The sequence below is a fragment of the Rattus norvegicus genome, chromosome 7, assembly GCF_036323735.1.
Source record: "Rattus norvegicus strain BN/NHsdMcwi chromosome 7, GRCr8, whole genome shotgun sequence".
Classification (NCBI taxonomy): Eukaryota; Metazoa; Chordata; class Mammalia; order Rodentia; family Muridae; genus Rattus; species Rattus norvegicus.
This window is the reverse complement of record NC_086025.1, coordinates 107029606-107042194: the sequence shown is the minus strand read 5'-3', so window position 1 is coordinate 107042194 and position 12589 is coordinate 107029606. Positions and strand designations below refer to the sequence as shown.

The following is a 12589-nucleotide window of genomic DNA, read 5'->3' as shown; positions in this document are numbered from 1 at the left end:
GCAGGAGGATTGTAACTTCCAGGCCAACCTAGGTTATATAACCAGGCCTTATCTCAGAAGCACTTTTATCAGAGCAAGCCTGACAACCTGAGTTAGCCTCCAGTATACACCATGGAAGGAGAGGACCAACTTCTGGAAACTTTGATCTAACCATCATCCTCATGTATGGCCACACATATAATATTAATAATAACAACAAAATGTAGAAAGCAAAAATCTTAAGGTGCACTATCTTTCCTAGTGTGTGTTTTTTGTTTTTTTTAATCCAGGGACTGGGTTAACTTTGTAGTAGAGATTGAACTCTGTAGTAGAGAGCTATCCTAGCATGTGAAATCCCCAGCACTGTCCAAATGAAAAAAGGAATTTTTTTTTTCTTTTTTTCGGAGCTGGGGACCGAACCCAGGGCCTTGTGCTTGCTAAGCAAGCACTCTACCACTGAGCTAAATCCCCAACCCCAAAAAAAGGAATTCTTATGGACATTATCATGTCAGACATAATCATGTCTCACTCAGTTTGTTTGAAAAGTGGAACTCTCAGATGGATGTAATTTGCATGCTCATAAGGCTAAGAAGAAATACTAATATTCTTTCAACTGTGCATTTATATGCAAATTTCCTGGTGAAGCTGAGAACCTTGTTTATAGTACTCTACTTCTCTAGGGGCTGGAGAGATGGTTCCTCAGTTAAGAGCACTGATTGCTGTCCTAAAGAATCCAGGTTTGATTCTCACCACCTACATGGTAGCTAACAATTATCTGTAACTTCAGTTCTAGGGCATCTGACTCCCTTTTCTGACTTTCATTGGGCACCACAAACAAGGGGTACACAAACACATACAAGTAAAACACTCTTTTCATATAAAATAAAATTTAAGAGAATTATTTGTAATTGTCTATTTGTATTTTTTCCTTGAAGTAGACATGGTTGTTGTTTTTGATGAGATTGACTTCTCCCTTCAACTCCTTATATAGCCATGGATGACCTTGTACTGATCCTCCTGCTTGTATCTCCTGAGTGTTGGATTATAGATCTATCCTACCATGACATTCTAGATAGGGATTCATGCTGCTAAAAAGATTTGTTTATTTATTCTATATAAGTACACTGTAGCTGCCTTCAGATCTCATTACAGATGGTTGTGAGCCACCATGTGGTTGCTGGGATTTAAACTCAGGACCTCTGGAAGAGCAGTCAGTGCTCTTAACCACTGAGCGCTCTCTCCAGCCCTCAACTAGTAAGTGCTTTTAACTACTTAGCTACATCCTCGGTGTGAACTAATTCTCTTCTCTTACCTTTATATAGGTTCTAGATTTGAACTCAGGTCACCAGATTGGAGGAAAGCTCCTTTACTCACTGAGCCATCTCACTGGTTCCTCTTGTGGTTTTTGTGAAACAGTCTGATGGAGTTCAGGCTGACCTTGAACGCCTGTTCTTCCTGCCTTAGCCTTCCAAGGGCTTTTGACATGCAACTACATAAGGCTCTTGTTCTTCTTACTAACCAGTTGCTTCCCTGTTTTTATTCTAAGTGCTATTGCATTGTTTTGTGTATTGGACTGTGTCTTAGAACATACACATGAATATTAAACATAGTCAATTCCAGCCTTCAGAGAGGCGGCAGGAGTATGAGAAGACTGACAGTACAAAGTAGGAACATGAGAAACAGACCCAGGAAACTAAAGCTTCTCTTGATAATGTCCCTTCCAGGACTCAGCAGCTTTAGATCTTCGAGGGATGGGACAGGTGCTTCCTCCTCACCTGATGGAAGAGCGGCTAATCCGACAGCAGCAGGAAATGGAGGAAGACCAGCGCTGGCTGGAAAAGGAAGAGCGATTCCTGGTAACCACTCTGCAGAGCACTCAGCCCCATCCATGTCTACCTCCTGCGCTACTGCAGAACTCCATTCCTAAAGCAAAGGCTTCCCTTACATCTGGTCCCAAACACTTGCCATAATAGGCTATTTGTTGGTTTTGATGATATTTTAGGAATCTGTTTCCAAAATTTTTTAGTATATTATGGCTCAGATCTCTCTCTCTCTCTCTCCCTCCCTCCCCCTCTGGTTTGTTTGTTTTTGTTTTTTCATTATCACATTGTTTACACAGAAAGACCTTCAGTGTTAGTATAAAGGTAAAACATTGCACCTCAGACTTGTTGTAGACATGTGCTCACATGGCTGTGAGTCCTATTCTACCTCCTGGCCCTGCTTCAGTGTCTGACAGATGCATCTGGACCTTGATAAGAATAGTCTTTCAGGAAACTCCTGCTGGCCAGAGAGCTCTCTGTCTGATCCTTTTTGAGTGAAGTGCCCTTGCCTCAGTATTGGGACCTTTGAGATTTTGTCCTCCTGCCCTACAGCCCTAGGAAAAAATGTGGCTAGAAAAACCAGGGTTCCTGCTGCTTCCATAAATTCTTTCTTAGTCATTTTACCTAGGGAATACAAACCTTGACTCCTATGCTTTGACTGAGTCACTATTCATCAATGTCACCTGTATTGATTGGTTTTATATCAACTTGACACAGGCTAGAATTATTTGAGAAGAGAGACTTTTAGTTGAGAAAACTTTTCCATAAAATTTGCCTGCAGTCAACTCTGTAGTGTATTTTCTTTCTTTCTTTTTTTTTTTTTTCTGGAGCTGAGGACCAAACCCAGGGCCTTCCGCTTGCTAAGCAAGCGCTCTACCACTGAGCTAAATCCCCAACCCCTGTAGTGTATTTTCTTAATGATTGATTTGGGTGGACCCAGCTTACTTGAAGCAGTGCCATCCCTGAGCAGGTGGTCTTGGGTGGTATAAGAAAGCAGGCTAAGCAGTCCATGGGGAACAAATAGCACTCCTCCATGGCCTCTCCCTCAGGTCCTGTTTCCATGGTTCCTGTCCTGATTCCTTCAGTTATAGAGCCTGCCCTAAGAGTTACAAGCTGAAGTAAACCCTTTCCTCACCAAGTTGCTTTTGGTCATGGTGTTTTATCATATAAATAGAAACCCTAAGACACCACCTTAGTGTTGCATTTTGTGCTAAGAGAAAAGATACAGAAAAGGCAAGATCCAATCCTGGTCCTAAATTTCTTGAAGTCTAAGGCAAGAAGCAGTCCAGTCAACCATGATAATTGTAAGGCAGTGATTTCAAACTGTATTCTGCAGATTCTAACTTTATTCATTGTATATAGCTTTCTCTTTGTTTGGAAAGGAATGTGTCTGCACTGCCTTAAGCATTGAACCCAGAGCTTCAGCGTGCATCCTAGCTGATTGGTCTAACACTGGTTTGTAGAGGTTAAAGCACACCCCACCAGTTTGAGTGCAAGGCTGCTGTGAAGTGAAGTGAAAACACTGAAACTTTGCTTTTGGGCTGGTGGAGCATGCTTTAAAAGGCATTTTAAACATTCCTGGGGAAGTTCTGGGGCCAATTCAGGGAACAGCCAACAGTGCATACATGGGAGCCAGGAAGTAGATTGCATTGAAGAGGCTTTGTTTTTCAGTGTTTGCTTTTATTTCTTTTTTATTGCATTTATTTGTGGGAAGGGGGAAGTGTGCCCTGGCATGCGTGTGGAGGTCAGAGTACAATCTGGAGGAATCATGCCACCAGGGAATGTCCTCAAGGGAATGTCCTTAAGTCCTCTGTCTTGGAGGCAGGCAAGCACTTTTACTTGCTGAGCCATTGTCAGCCCTCGGGATCTTACTTCTGTTTCAGCCTCAGACGTACACATATTCCACATTTCAAGGCTGCCCCCTCAGGACAGTGTGTCATCTCTTAACCCATGTTCTTATCAAAGTTAACTGTGAGTAATAGGATAGCGAACAATAACAATATTGGCATTTTCTATATGTTTCTGTATAAAGTCTTTCAGCTTTCACAGCCACCCTGTACAATTATGACTTGTTCTGAATGTTTTGTCCAATTCTTTGGGGCCATATATGCCTCAGAATTCATTGTGATTTTTTGTTTTAATTACTGAGAAAACTAGTATATGGTACAGTTATTATTCTATAATTCTCCATTAAAATCCCAGAGTCAAGCATTGATATTTTATTTCTGTACAAAATATAAATACATTTACAGAGAAATAAAGATAAAATGTTTTCTATTCGGTCAGATTTTACTACCATATCACATACATTTAAACTAAAAAAAAAAAAAAAAAATGCCAGTTTAGATTTTGGGAGTGAGACTTGTGTCTCCTCGCAGAGTTGAGGCAGATGCAGAGCAGAAGGAGTGAGCCCTGGGGTCCTGTGCCCCAGGCCTTGCTGCGTTTTCTTTGTGGAATTGGGGTTTACTGTCTCGAGTTGTAAGGCACCTCATCGCATGAATTTGAACTTTATATCCCTTTAGAGAAAAATTATCCTGATTTTAAGTGATGCCACAAAATAATAATTCCACAGTAGTAGTTGTGATTTAATTCTCCTAATCTGGGTGCTTAATTTGGGAATGAATTTAAGAGTATACCAATTGTTGCCCTGACCTATGTCTTAAGCTTTTTTTATCCTGAAAGCCGCTCCACCATACGCACACTGGTTTGCACTTTTAAAAATGAAATTATTAGGATTGCTGATAGGTTTCAGTGCAGGTGTGCTATTTTAGCTCCACTAAATAAGGTTTGCTGCTGACACCAGGTTACCCTGCCAACGGGGTCAAAAGAAAACAGAAGTTTCTGTGCTCCCTATGGCGCTGGGGAGACATCAGAGTCCAGATGATGTGTGAACTAAGCCTTAAAAGAGAAACTAGAATTTGCAGAACAAACAGGCACAGGAAGTACATTCCAGGCAGTGGGAAGAGCGTGGGTATTGATGTGGGGTCATGGGACGAGTTTAGCCAGATGTGACCCGAGCTGGTCTCCTGAGGGAGTTGGGGAATTCTCATCAGAAGGCTCAGAGGTGCCTGTATTCTACAGGCTTACTTTTTCTTTGAGATAATTTTCTTAACACTGCACCTCATCCTGAAACACATGGTAACTTCTGATAAAGTCTAACTCGTGCTCTGTGCAGGATGTCTACAGCCTCCAGGTAGCTCCAAGTGTATGTGCACAGCCCATCTGCAGAGTTGAGTGAAACATGCCCAGACCCCTGCTATAATGTCTACCTTGAAGGGTCTCCTTGTATGTGTAGCAGCAAGGCCTGCAGGAGTGGAGTGTCTCCACAATTCAATTCTAATTTATCCTGTACAGTTCAACAGTCTCTGAGGAGGTACCTGCTTTACCTGCCTGAATAAAGTGCCGTCTGTCTATAAACAGCCTCATCTGTCTTAGCTCCTCCCTGGCACTGAGCTGCCCCACTGTGATTTCTGGGTTGTTAGTTAGGGACTTTAGCTACTGCTGTTACAAGATCTCACTAAACTGTCCAAGCTAGCCTTCTATTTATTCCGTGGGTAGCTTAGGAGGTCCCAAGGCTATAACCCTTCTCCCTCAGAGTAACTGAGATCACAGACCTGTGCCAACCCACCCAGCTTGCCTTTCTTCTCTAGTCACTCTGTGAACTTTGACCTATCCACTTAGTTTTTCTAGATGCACAACTGAAGTATTTTTTTTTTCTTTTAAAATTGGGTTGGGGTGTATCTCAGTGGTAAGATGCTTGACTAGCATGTGTAAAATGCTGGGTTTAGTCCCCAGTGTAGGGAAGGAAAAAAATCACAGACCTATAATCCTAATACTTAGCAAGGTGAGACAATGTTGCCATGAGTTCCTAGTGAACTGGGGCTATAATGTAGGACCCAATCCCAAACCTTGTGTTTTCTTTATTCATTTTCTGTTTTTGTTACACTATTTGTTTTCCTGCTGAAGAATTGCCTCCTCGTGCCTTTTGTTCTTTGCCTGCTTTTATGTAAAACTATGTTCTTTGTGAAACATGACTCTATGTATTAAACATTGTGCTCATATGTAGAAGCTTGAAAGGCTTACCAAGTCCCGTGGCAACATCTTATAGGCTAGACTGCCTTCTGCAGACAGGGTACAGCTGCTGGGCTGGGCTTTTGTACTAGTTCACTCAGAGTTTTGATTGACACTCATTAACTGACTGTTGATATCCTCATGGGGGTATTTTTCCTCCATCTCCCCTCTCCTCACTCTTCTTGGCTGTTTTCTCAGCACATCAAAAGTTGCTAGATCCTGAATTAACTCTGTTACCTTTCTCTGTGGTTTTCATGCAGTTTTCCTTACACATTTAACCTTAAAAAGCTGAGGTGTTCCTTTTTTACTTTCTCCCACATTCACTGTCACCAGATCCTCTTGGTTCTGAGTCCTGCTGTCCTCACACCTTTGCTGATCGTATCAGGCTCCTCACAAGCCTCTCTAGACTCAGCACATACTGATGAGTAACTCTGTGCATAACAGTAAGCCAGATGCAGTGAGGAGAAAGAGACAAACTAATGAAGCAGTGGACAGAAAAGAAACAGTTAAGTGCTTTGAAGGGAATATGAAGTGGAGCTTCAGCCCCAGGGTGAACCTGTAGGTGGACTTTGTCTCTTCCTTACCACCGAAGTATCTCCTGCCACTTGCTGCCTTCAGAGTGCCCAGCTGCAGTTGCATCCATTTCCATTCAGAACCCATAAATGAGATGGGCGGAGTGTACAGGGGTACAGAGAAGAGGCAGATAAGCCTGAGGGCTTCCCCCTTGAGCTCCAAGTGGGTGGTGGAGAGAAGCTGTTAGATGAGTGACAAGCTCTACTGGCCTATTTAAATCACAATATAATGTTCTCTGAAGTGCTGTCCCTCTCTCTATGTGTTTTCCCTGCTACACTGAGGTTTCCTGTCCATTTCATTCAAACCAGGCCCTATGCTTAGCACAGAAAATGCCAGGCACCAGAGTCAGTGAACAGTGCTTTTCTCATGCATTTTCTTGTCAGATTGTTTCTACTCCTCGTGTGTCTGGGCACAGATACACTCTGGAGGGCCACCGCTGACATTTGGGGGTATACACCTGCCCATAAGCAAAAATGCATGTGAAAGTGGAAGGGCGTGGTGATGGATGAGTAAGAGAGAACTGTGTCTCCAGAGGCCCCTCCCATCTGCTTTCATCTGCACATGTCTGTGGGTTCCTGTAGCAAAGCCATGTTCCTTCTTGGAGCACAGTGCATCTGTGTCCAATCCCTGAATACCTGCAACTGTGAAACCAGAGGCACTAGTGAAAGTTTGTAGGGACTTTAAAGAGACCATGCTAAAAGACAGTGCTAGAGCTGCCCTCTGTTGGATCATCAAGGTTCCAGCAGCCTGAATGTAGTATCTGCAGAAAAGGAAGGTCTTATCAAGTATGTAGACCATTATAGATCAATATTCTTATGAAATAAAAATCAACAGAAAGATGACATTTCTAACAAAATATACAAGCCCAACTTCCTTATTTCTTTGAAATGTTTTTATGTGTGCATGTGTATGTGCACTATGTATATGTAGATAACTTTGAAAAGTTGGTTCTGTCCTTCCATAATGGGATGTGGGGGTGGGGGCTGGTAAACTCAGGTTCAGGTTTGTCACCACAAGCCCTTTCACTGTTGAGCTGTCTCACTAACCGAGGCCACCTTATAAACTGGCATCCTAAAAGAAATTCCTGTCCAAGTTTCTGAGGAAGCTTCTGGAGACATCCCCCATGTCCTTGTGGTCAACTGGGCAGCATTTGTAGGCTACACTTTTCCCTACGATGGGCACATAGACTCAGTTACCCAAAAGCTGACCAGTTCTATTCATAGTACTGTTTGAATTATTTTCCACTAGATCACAGTAACTATTCTTGGAAGACTTACGTCTCCAGAACTCTCACTAGGGTTTGAAGTAGCTGCTCTTGGCTGCTACTATCATCCACTGAGTCATTTACCAATTTTTTGGATGGGTTCAGAGATCTCTTGTCAGATCATGGTCCTGTACAGGATAATTTTGAGAACAACAGGTCCTGCCTGAGGTCACATGCCCTCTTGACAGCAAATGTTCCTTGTTCTACAGTGTCCCCTCCCTTGTCCCCAGCTCAAGATTGTGGCCTTACTTAGATGGCCTGTGCATGTGAATCACTATTGTAATTGCTAATGGACTCCTTCAACAGAATGCTGGCAGCCAGGGCTGCTAGAGCTCAGTCTGATGAGAAACCTTGTTTTTCTTCTGAGCACTGCTTAAAAGTAGTGACTAGACTTCTTATTACTGTACGAATAGTATTATACTAAAAAAAGGGACTTTTTATAGTTTAAAATGTAGAAGCCCTGTCTACATAAAGCCTGCTCTGTGTTCCTCTCACACAGTGGACCCAGTCAGTCCTGATGAAAGAAAACCAATGAGGGAACTAGGGAATAGTAGCAAAGGGCTGCCTGCCAGAGAATAGCCTACTGTGACAGCCCTTATCCATCTCTTATAGGCTTCCAGGGAGAAAGATCTCTGCATTGAAAGCCTTAGGCATTTTCTGGCAACATGAGCCTTGAGCTGTCTGACTGGCCCATGCCACCTTATAAACTGGCATCCTAAAACAAATTCCTGTCCAAGTTTGTATGAAAGCTTCTGAAGACATCCACTCTGTCCTCCTTGTGGTGAACTAGGCAGCGTCTGTAGGCTACACTTTTCCCTACTGTGAGCATATAGACTCAGTTACCTGGAAGTGGACCAGTTCTATTCATAGTACTGTCCAAAGCTTTTTGGCCAGATTTTGAGCTGTTTGTTGCTGCATCCCTCGATCCTGACTCAATGCCCCACGGATGGAAGCAGCAAATGAAGCAGTACAAGACCCCAACTGCACAGCAGATCCTCTTCCAGCCATAAGAAGCCACTCTCACCAGTTCACATGGCTTTGAGTGAAAAAAAATGTAGGGCCTTAGCTAGAAAATTAAGAAGGGGCACACAAAAATGACTCAGTGGATAAAAGGCACTTGATAACAAGTCTGACAAGCTGAGCTTGATCCCTGAGTCCCCCACACAGTTTAAGGAGAGAATGAACTCTCTCAGGCTGGCCTGTGACCTCCTCGCGCACACACACAGTATGTGCATATGCACATGTACACTCACACATTCAAGCTAAATAAATATGTAATTAAAGTCATTTAATATTTACAAAATAAAGATAGAAATCATTTAAGATCACCTAAAGATTGATGTAGTGAGCTAAGCATAAGCTCACTGGTAGAGCACATGTGTAACGTGTTCACAAGCCTCGGTTACATTACATGTGCTTATCATCACAGATCCAAGAAGTAGTTACCACCTGGGGACACAGACAGCACAATGACACTGAGACGATGTTGGGTACAGGCAAGAAGACCAGCTGGAAGCTGGTACTGTAGAGGGGTTGGGGCTGCAATATCTGAGAGTTGGGTATAATATGGTGGACTTAAGTCTAAAAGTATGTCAGTATCATATACATATTAATAAAATTATTTTGACCTTTGTTTTACAGAAACCTGATGTGAGGCTCTCTCGAGGCAGCATCGACAGGGAGGACGGGAGTTTTCAGGGTCCGGTAAGCACCTGCCTGCACTGTCTCCAGAGTTGGTCCCAAGTTCTGTATTGGAGCCTTCCACATTTTATTGAAAGACATCAAGGCATACTGACATTCATGATATCAGATAGGATGGCCTTTCTGTAAAACACAAGAATGTAATCTAAAACTGTCAAAATACACCATGTTCCAGATTTTCAGAGATGCAGATCACTGTCTTGCTCCTGATACAGATTTTTAGCAGTAAAGCTGTACTCTGTCTACCATAGGATTAGAGTAACGGCTACATACAGTTGTTAAAGATGGACTTCCTCCAATCCCTGGGATGATGCGACGCTGGGCATGATTACAGATTTCTCATAGTCATTTAAAAGCAAGTACAAGACCCCAAGCAAGCAAGATGTCTTTCTTCTGGGTTTTAGGGCAGAAATACTAATTGTCTTTAAATAGCTAGCCCTTAAAACAGAATCCATGCAACTGCCTATAGGTTCTATTCTATACAAGTGTACCTTGTTAGATGATTCCAGAATGCTCTGAGAACAGATACTTTGATACTGTGTGTGAGTTTTACTGCTGGACCTCTAACCCACAGACACTGTTAAAGGTCTGTTCACCTTGTCCATGTTTTGGGGACTCCTCTCAAACAGGCTACCTGGATGTCCCCCAGGCAAAGTGTTGGATTTCCTCCATGTGTGCTCCCTGTGTCCACTGTCTCTTTTCGCTTTGCTGTCATCCACGTAGGGCAAGGACCTCTTTTACCCACAGCAAAAATACTGTGCTCAGTAATTGTCCAAACTTTGAGTAAGTGGGTGGCATGCGAAATAAAAAGCACCATGCAAAGCAAGCTCTTGGAGAACCATTCTTCACACCCTGTTCCCCGAGGCCACTGCTTTACATGCAGGAGTTCCTGCATTGATTCCCCAGAAACACCAAAAATTAAAGGTTTTGTTCTGGGCTGGAGAGGTGGCCCAGCTGTTAGGACACTGGCTGCTCTTCCAGAGGTCCTGAGTTCAATTCCCAGCCACCACGTGGTGGCTCACAACCATCTGTAATGGGACCTGAAGTCTCAGATACACTTGGACACACACACACACACTTTAAAACATTTTAATCCGGGGCTGGGGATTTAGCTCAGTGGTAGAGCGCTTACCTAGGGTTCGGTCCCCAGCTCCGAAAAAAAGAACCAAAAAAAAAAAAAAAAAAAAAAGATGCTGAGGTAGGAGGATCAGTTAACTTTAGGATTTCCTACCCTGCCCAGGCAACATAAGCAGAATCTATCTAAAAACCAACCGTACTAGTTATGGTCTTTTTTTGTTGTGTTAAAACACTATGACCAAGGCAATTTATGGAAGAAAAAGTTTATTTAGGGCTTATGGTTGCAGAGTGTTGGAGTCCCTCGCTGCTCACTATAGGGACAACATGGTGACAAGTACAGAGACTACCTCCAGTGACACTTCTTTCAACAAGGCCTAAACCTTCCCCAAACAGTGCCACCCACTGGGGCCCAAGTGTTCAAACATCTCCGCCTAGCAAGAAGATGTGCATTCAAACAACTACACTAACAGTTTAAGTCATTTAAATATTTAGTAAATGATTTTTTTTTTTAAACCAAGGTAAGTAACATGTTAAAAAAAAAAAACAACTATAATTCTGTGAAACAGTTTTGAGGGCAGGGCAGGAATTAATCTTGGGTAGAAATGGTTTTGTTTTTTGGTTGTCTTTTCGTTTTTATTTGTTTGTTGTGTGTTTTGACAGGGCATCTCTCTAAGCTATCAGGATACACTTGCCTCAGACTACTTGTGCAGCCAAGAAAAGCCTTAGATTTCTGATCTTTCTGCCTCCACCTGCCAGATGTGTTACCATGGTTGATATAGTACTAGGGAAATTATGCTATTAACTATGTTCCTAGCAGTGAAATAATTTTAATTGTGTGTGCTGCTCTATGGCTTCAGTATTTTAAAGAAGGGATCATTCTAGTTAAAAATACGGCAGTATACCTGTATGTGTCTATGCATGCATGAGTGTACATAGACTAATAAGAGCTTTGACTTGAGTAGAATTTTATTGTTGTTCTCCAGTGATGGGCATCCAATCCAAACCCTTACACATACCAGACAGGTGTTCTCTGATTGTACCCCCCAGCAAATAGATAAATTAAGGGGCAGATTCAGAAGTTGGATGTGGTGGCATGTAGTGACAATTCTGGAAATTTGGTTTCTTAAGAAAAGAAGAAGAGGGCTGGAGAGATGGCTCAGCGGTTAAGACCACTGACTGCTCTTCCAGAGATCGAGAGTTCAATTCCCAGCAACCACATGGTGGCTCACAACCATCTGTAATGAGATCCGATGCCCTCTTCTGGTGCGTCTGTAGACAGTGACAGTGTATTCATATAAATAATAAATAAATAAATCTTAAAAAAAAAAAAGAAGAAGAAGAAAGAAATACTATAAGAATATCCTTTTGTTTTTAATCACAGATGTAGGGATGTGGGGCTGCTTCAGACTATCTGCAGCAGCTGACTATGATTTGCCTCCTGCTCTAGCAGAGGCAGGGTTTTACCAGCTGGAGATAATTTCAGTGATTGTGTGACATTTGGAATTCTGGGAACTTTTCAGAGGACGTAAATGCTAAGTCCTCAAGAGGAGAAGTTGGTGGTTGGTGGGTCATTGCTGGTGTGTGCGTGCGTGCGTGCGTGCGTGCGTGCGTGCGTGCGTGCGTGCGTGCGTGTGTGTGTGCACTTTATTAGTAGTCGTGGTCAAGGAAGAAACAAAAAAGTAAATTGGATTCAGGGGTCTCTCTGTCTCCCCACTATCCTTCTTTCTCTTTTATCTAGTGATAGGGGGTGAGCCTGGTGAGTGAAGCAAAGGCCAGCTACAGTAACATGTACCTATTATCCTAGGTCTTGGAAGGTAGAGTTAAGAGGGTCAAGTTTAAAACAGCCTAGGCTATATAGAGAGACCCTGCTATCACAGATAAAAACATACATTTACCCACTTTTAGGCAGTACATCTGAAGAAGGGTAGAACTGTGTTTTAATCCATCCATGACTTCGTCAGGGGGTTCTGACACTTGACTTAACCAGCACTCAGGAGGCAGAGGCAGAGGCAGGTGGAGTTTGAGGCAAGCCTGGTTGGTCTACAGAGAAAGTTTCAGGACAGCCAGTGCTACACAGAGAAATCCCAGCAAAAAAGATTCAGAA

At 42.8% G+C, this 12589-nt stretch overlaps 1 protein-coding gene across 19 annotated transcripts in view; it reads left to right on the top strand.

The window, feature by feature from the left end:
- Positions 1-12589, top strand: part of Ptk2 (protein tyrosine kinase 2) — a 205136-nt gene that overhangs the window by 178671 nt on the left and 13876 nt on the right. For 18 of the 19 annotated variants that reach the window (NM_013081.2, XM_063263045.1, XM_063263051.1 and 15 more), the window contains 2 exons: positions 1704-1835; positions 9349-9411. In NM_013081.2, the coding sequence (NP_037213.1) occupies positions 1704-1835; positions 9349-9411 (195 nt within the window). Of the gene's footprint in view, positions 1-1703; positions 9015-9348; positions 9412-12589 lie in introns of those variants that run through there. The other variant, XM_063263055.1, reaches the window with a different exon arrangement.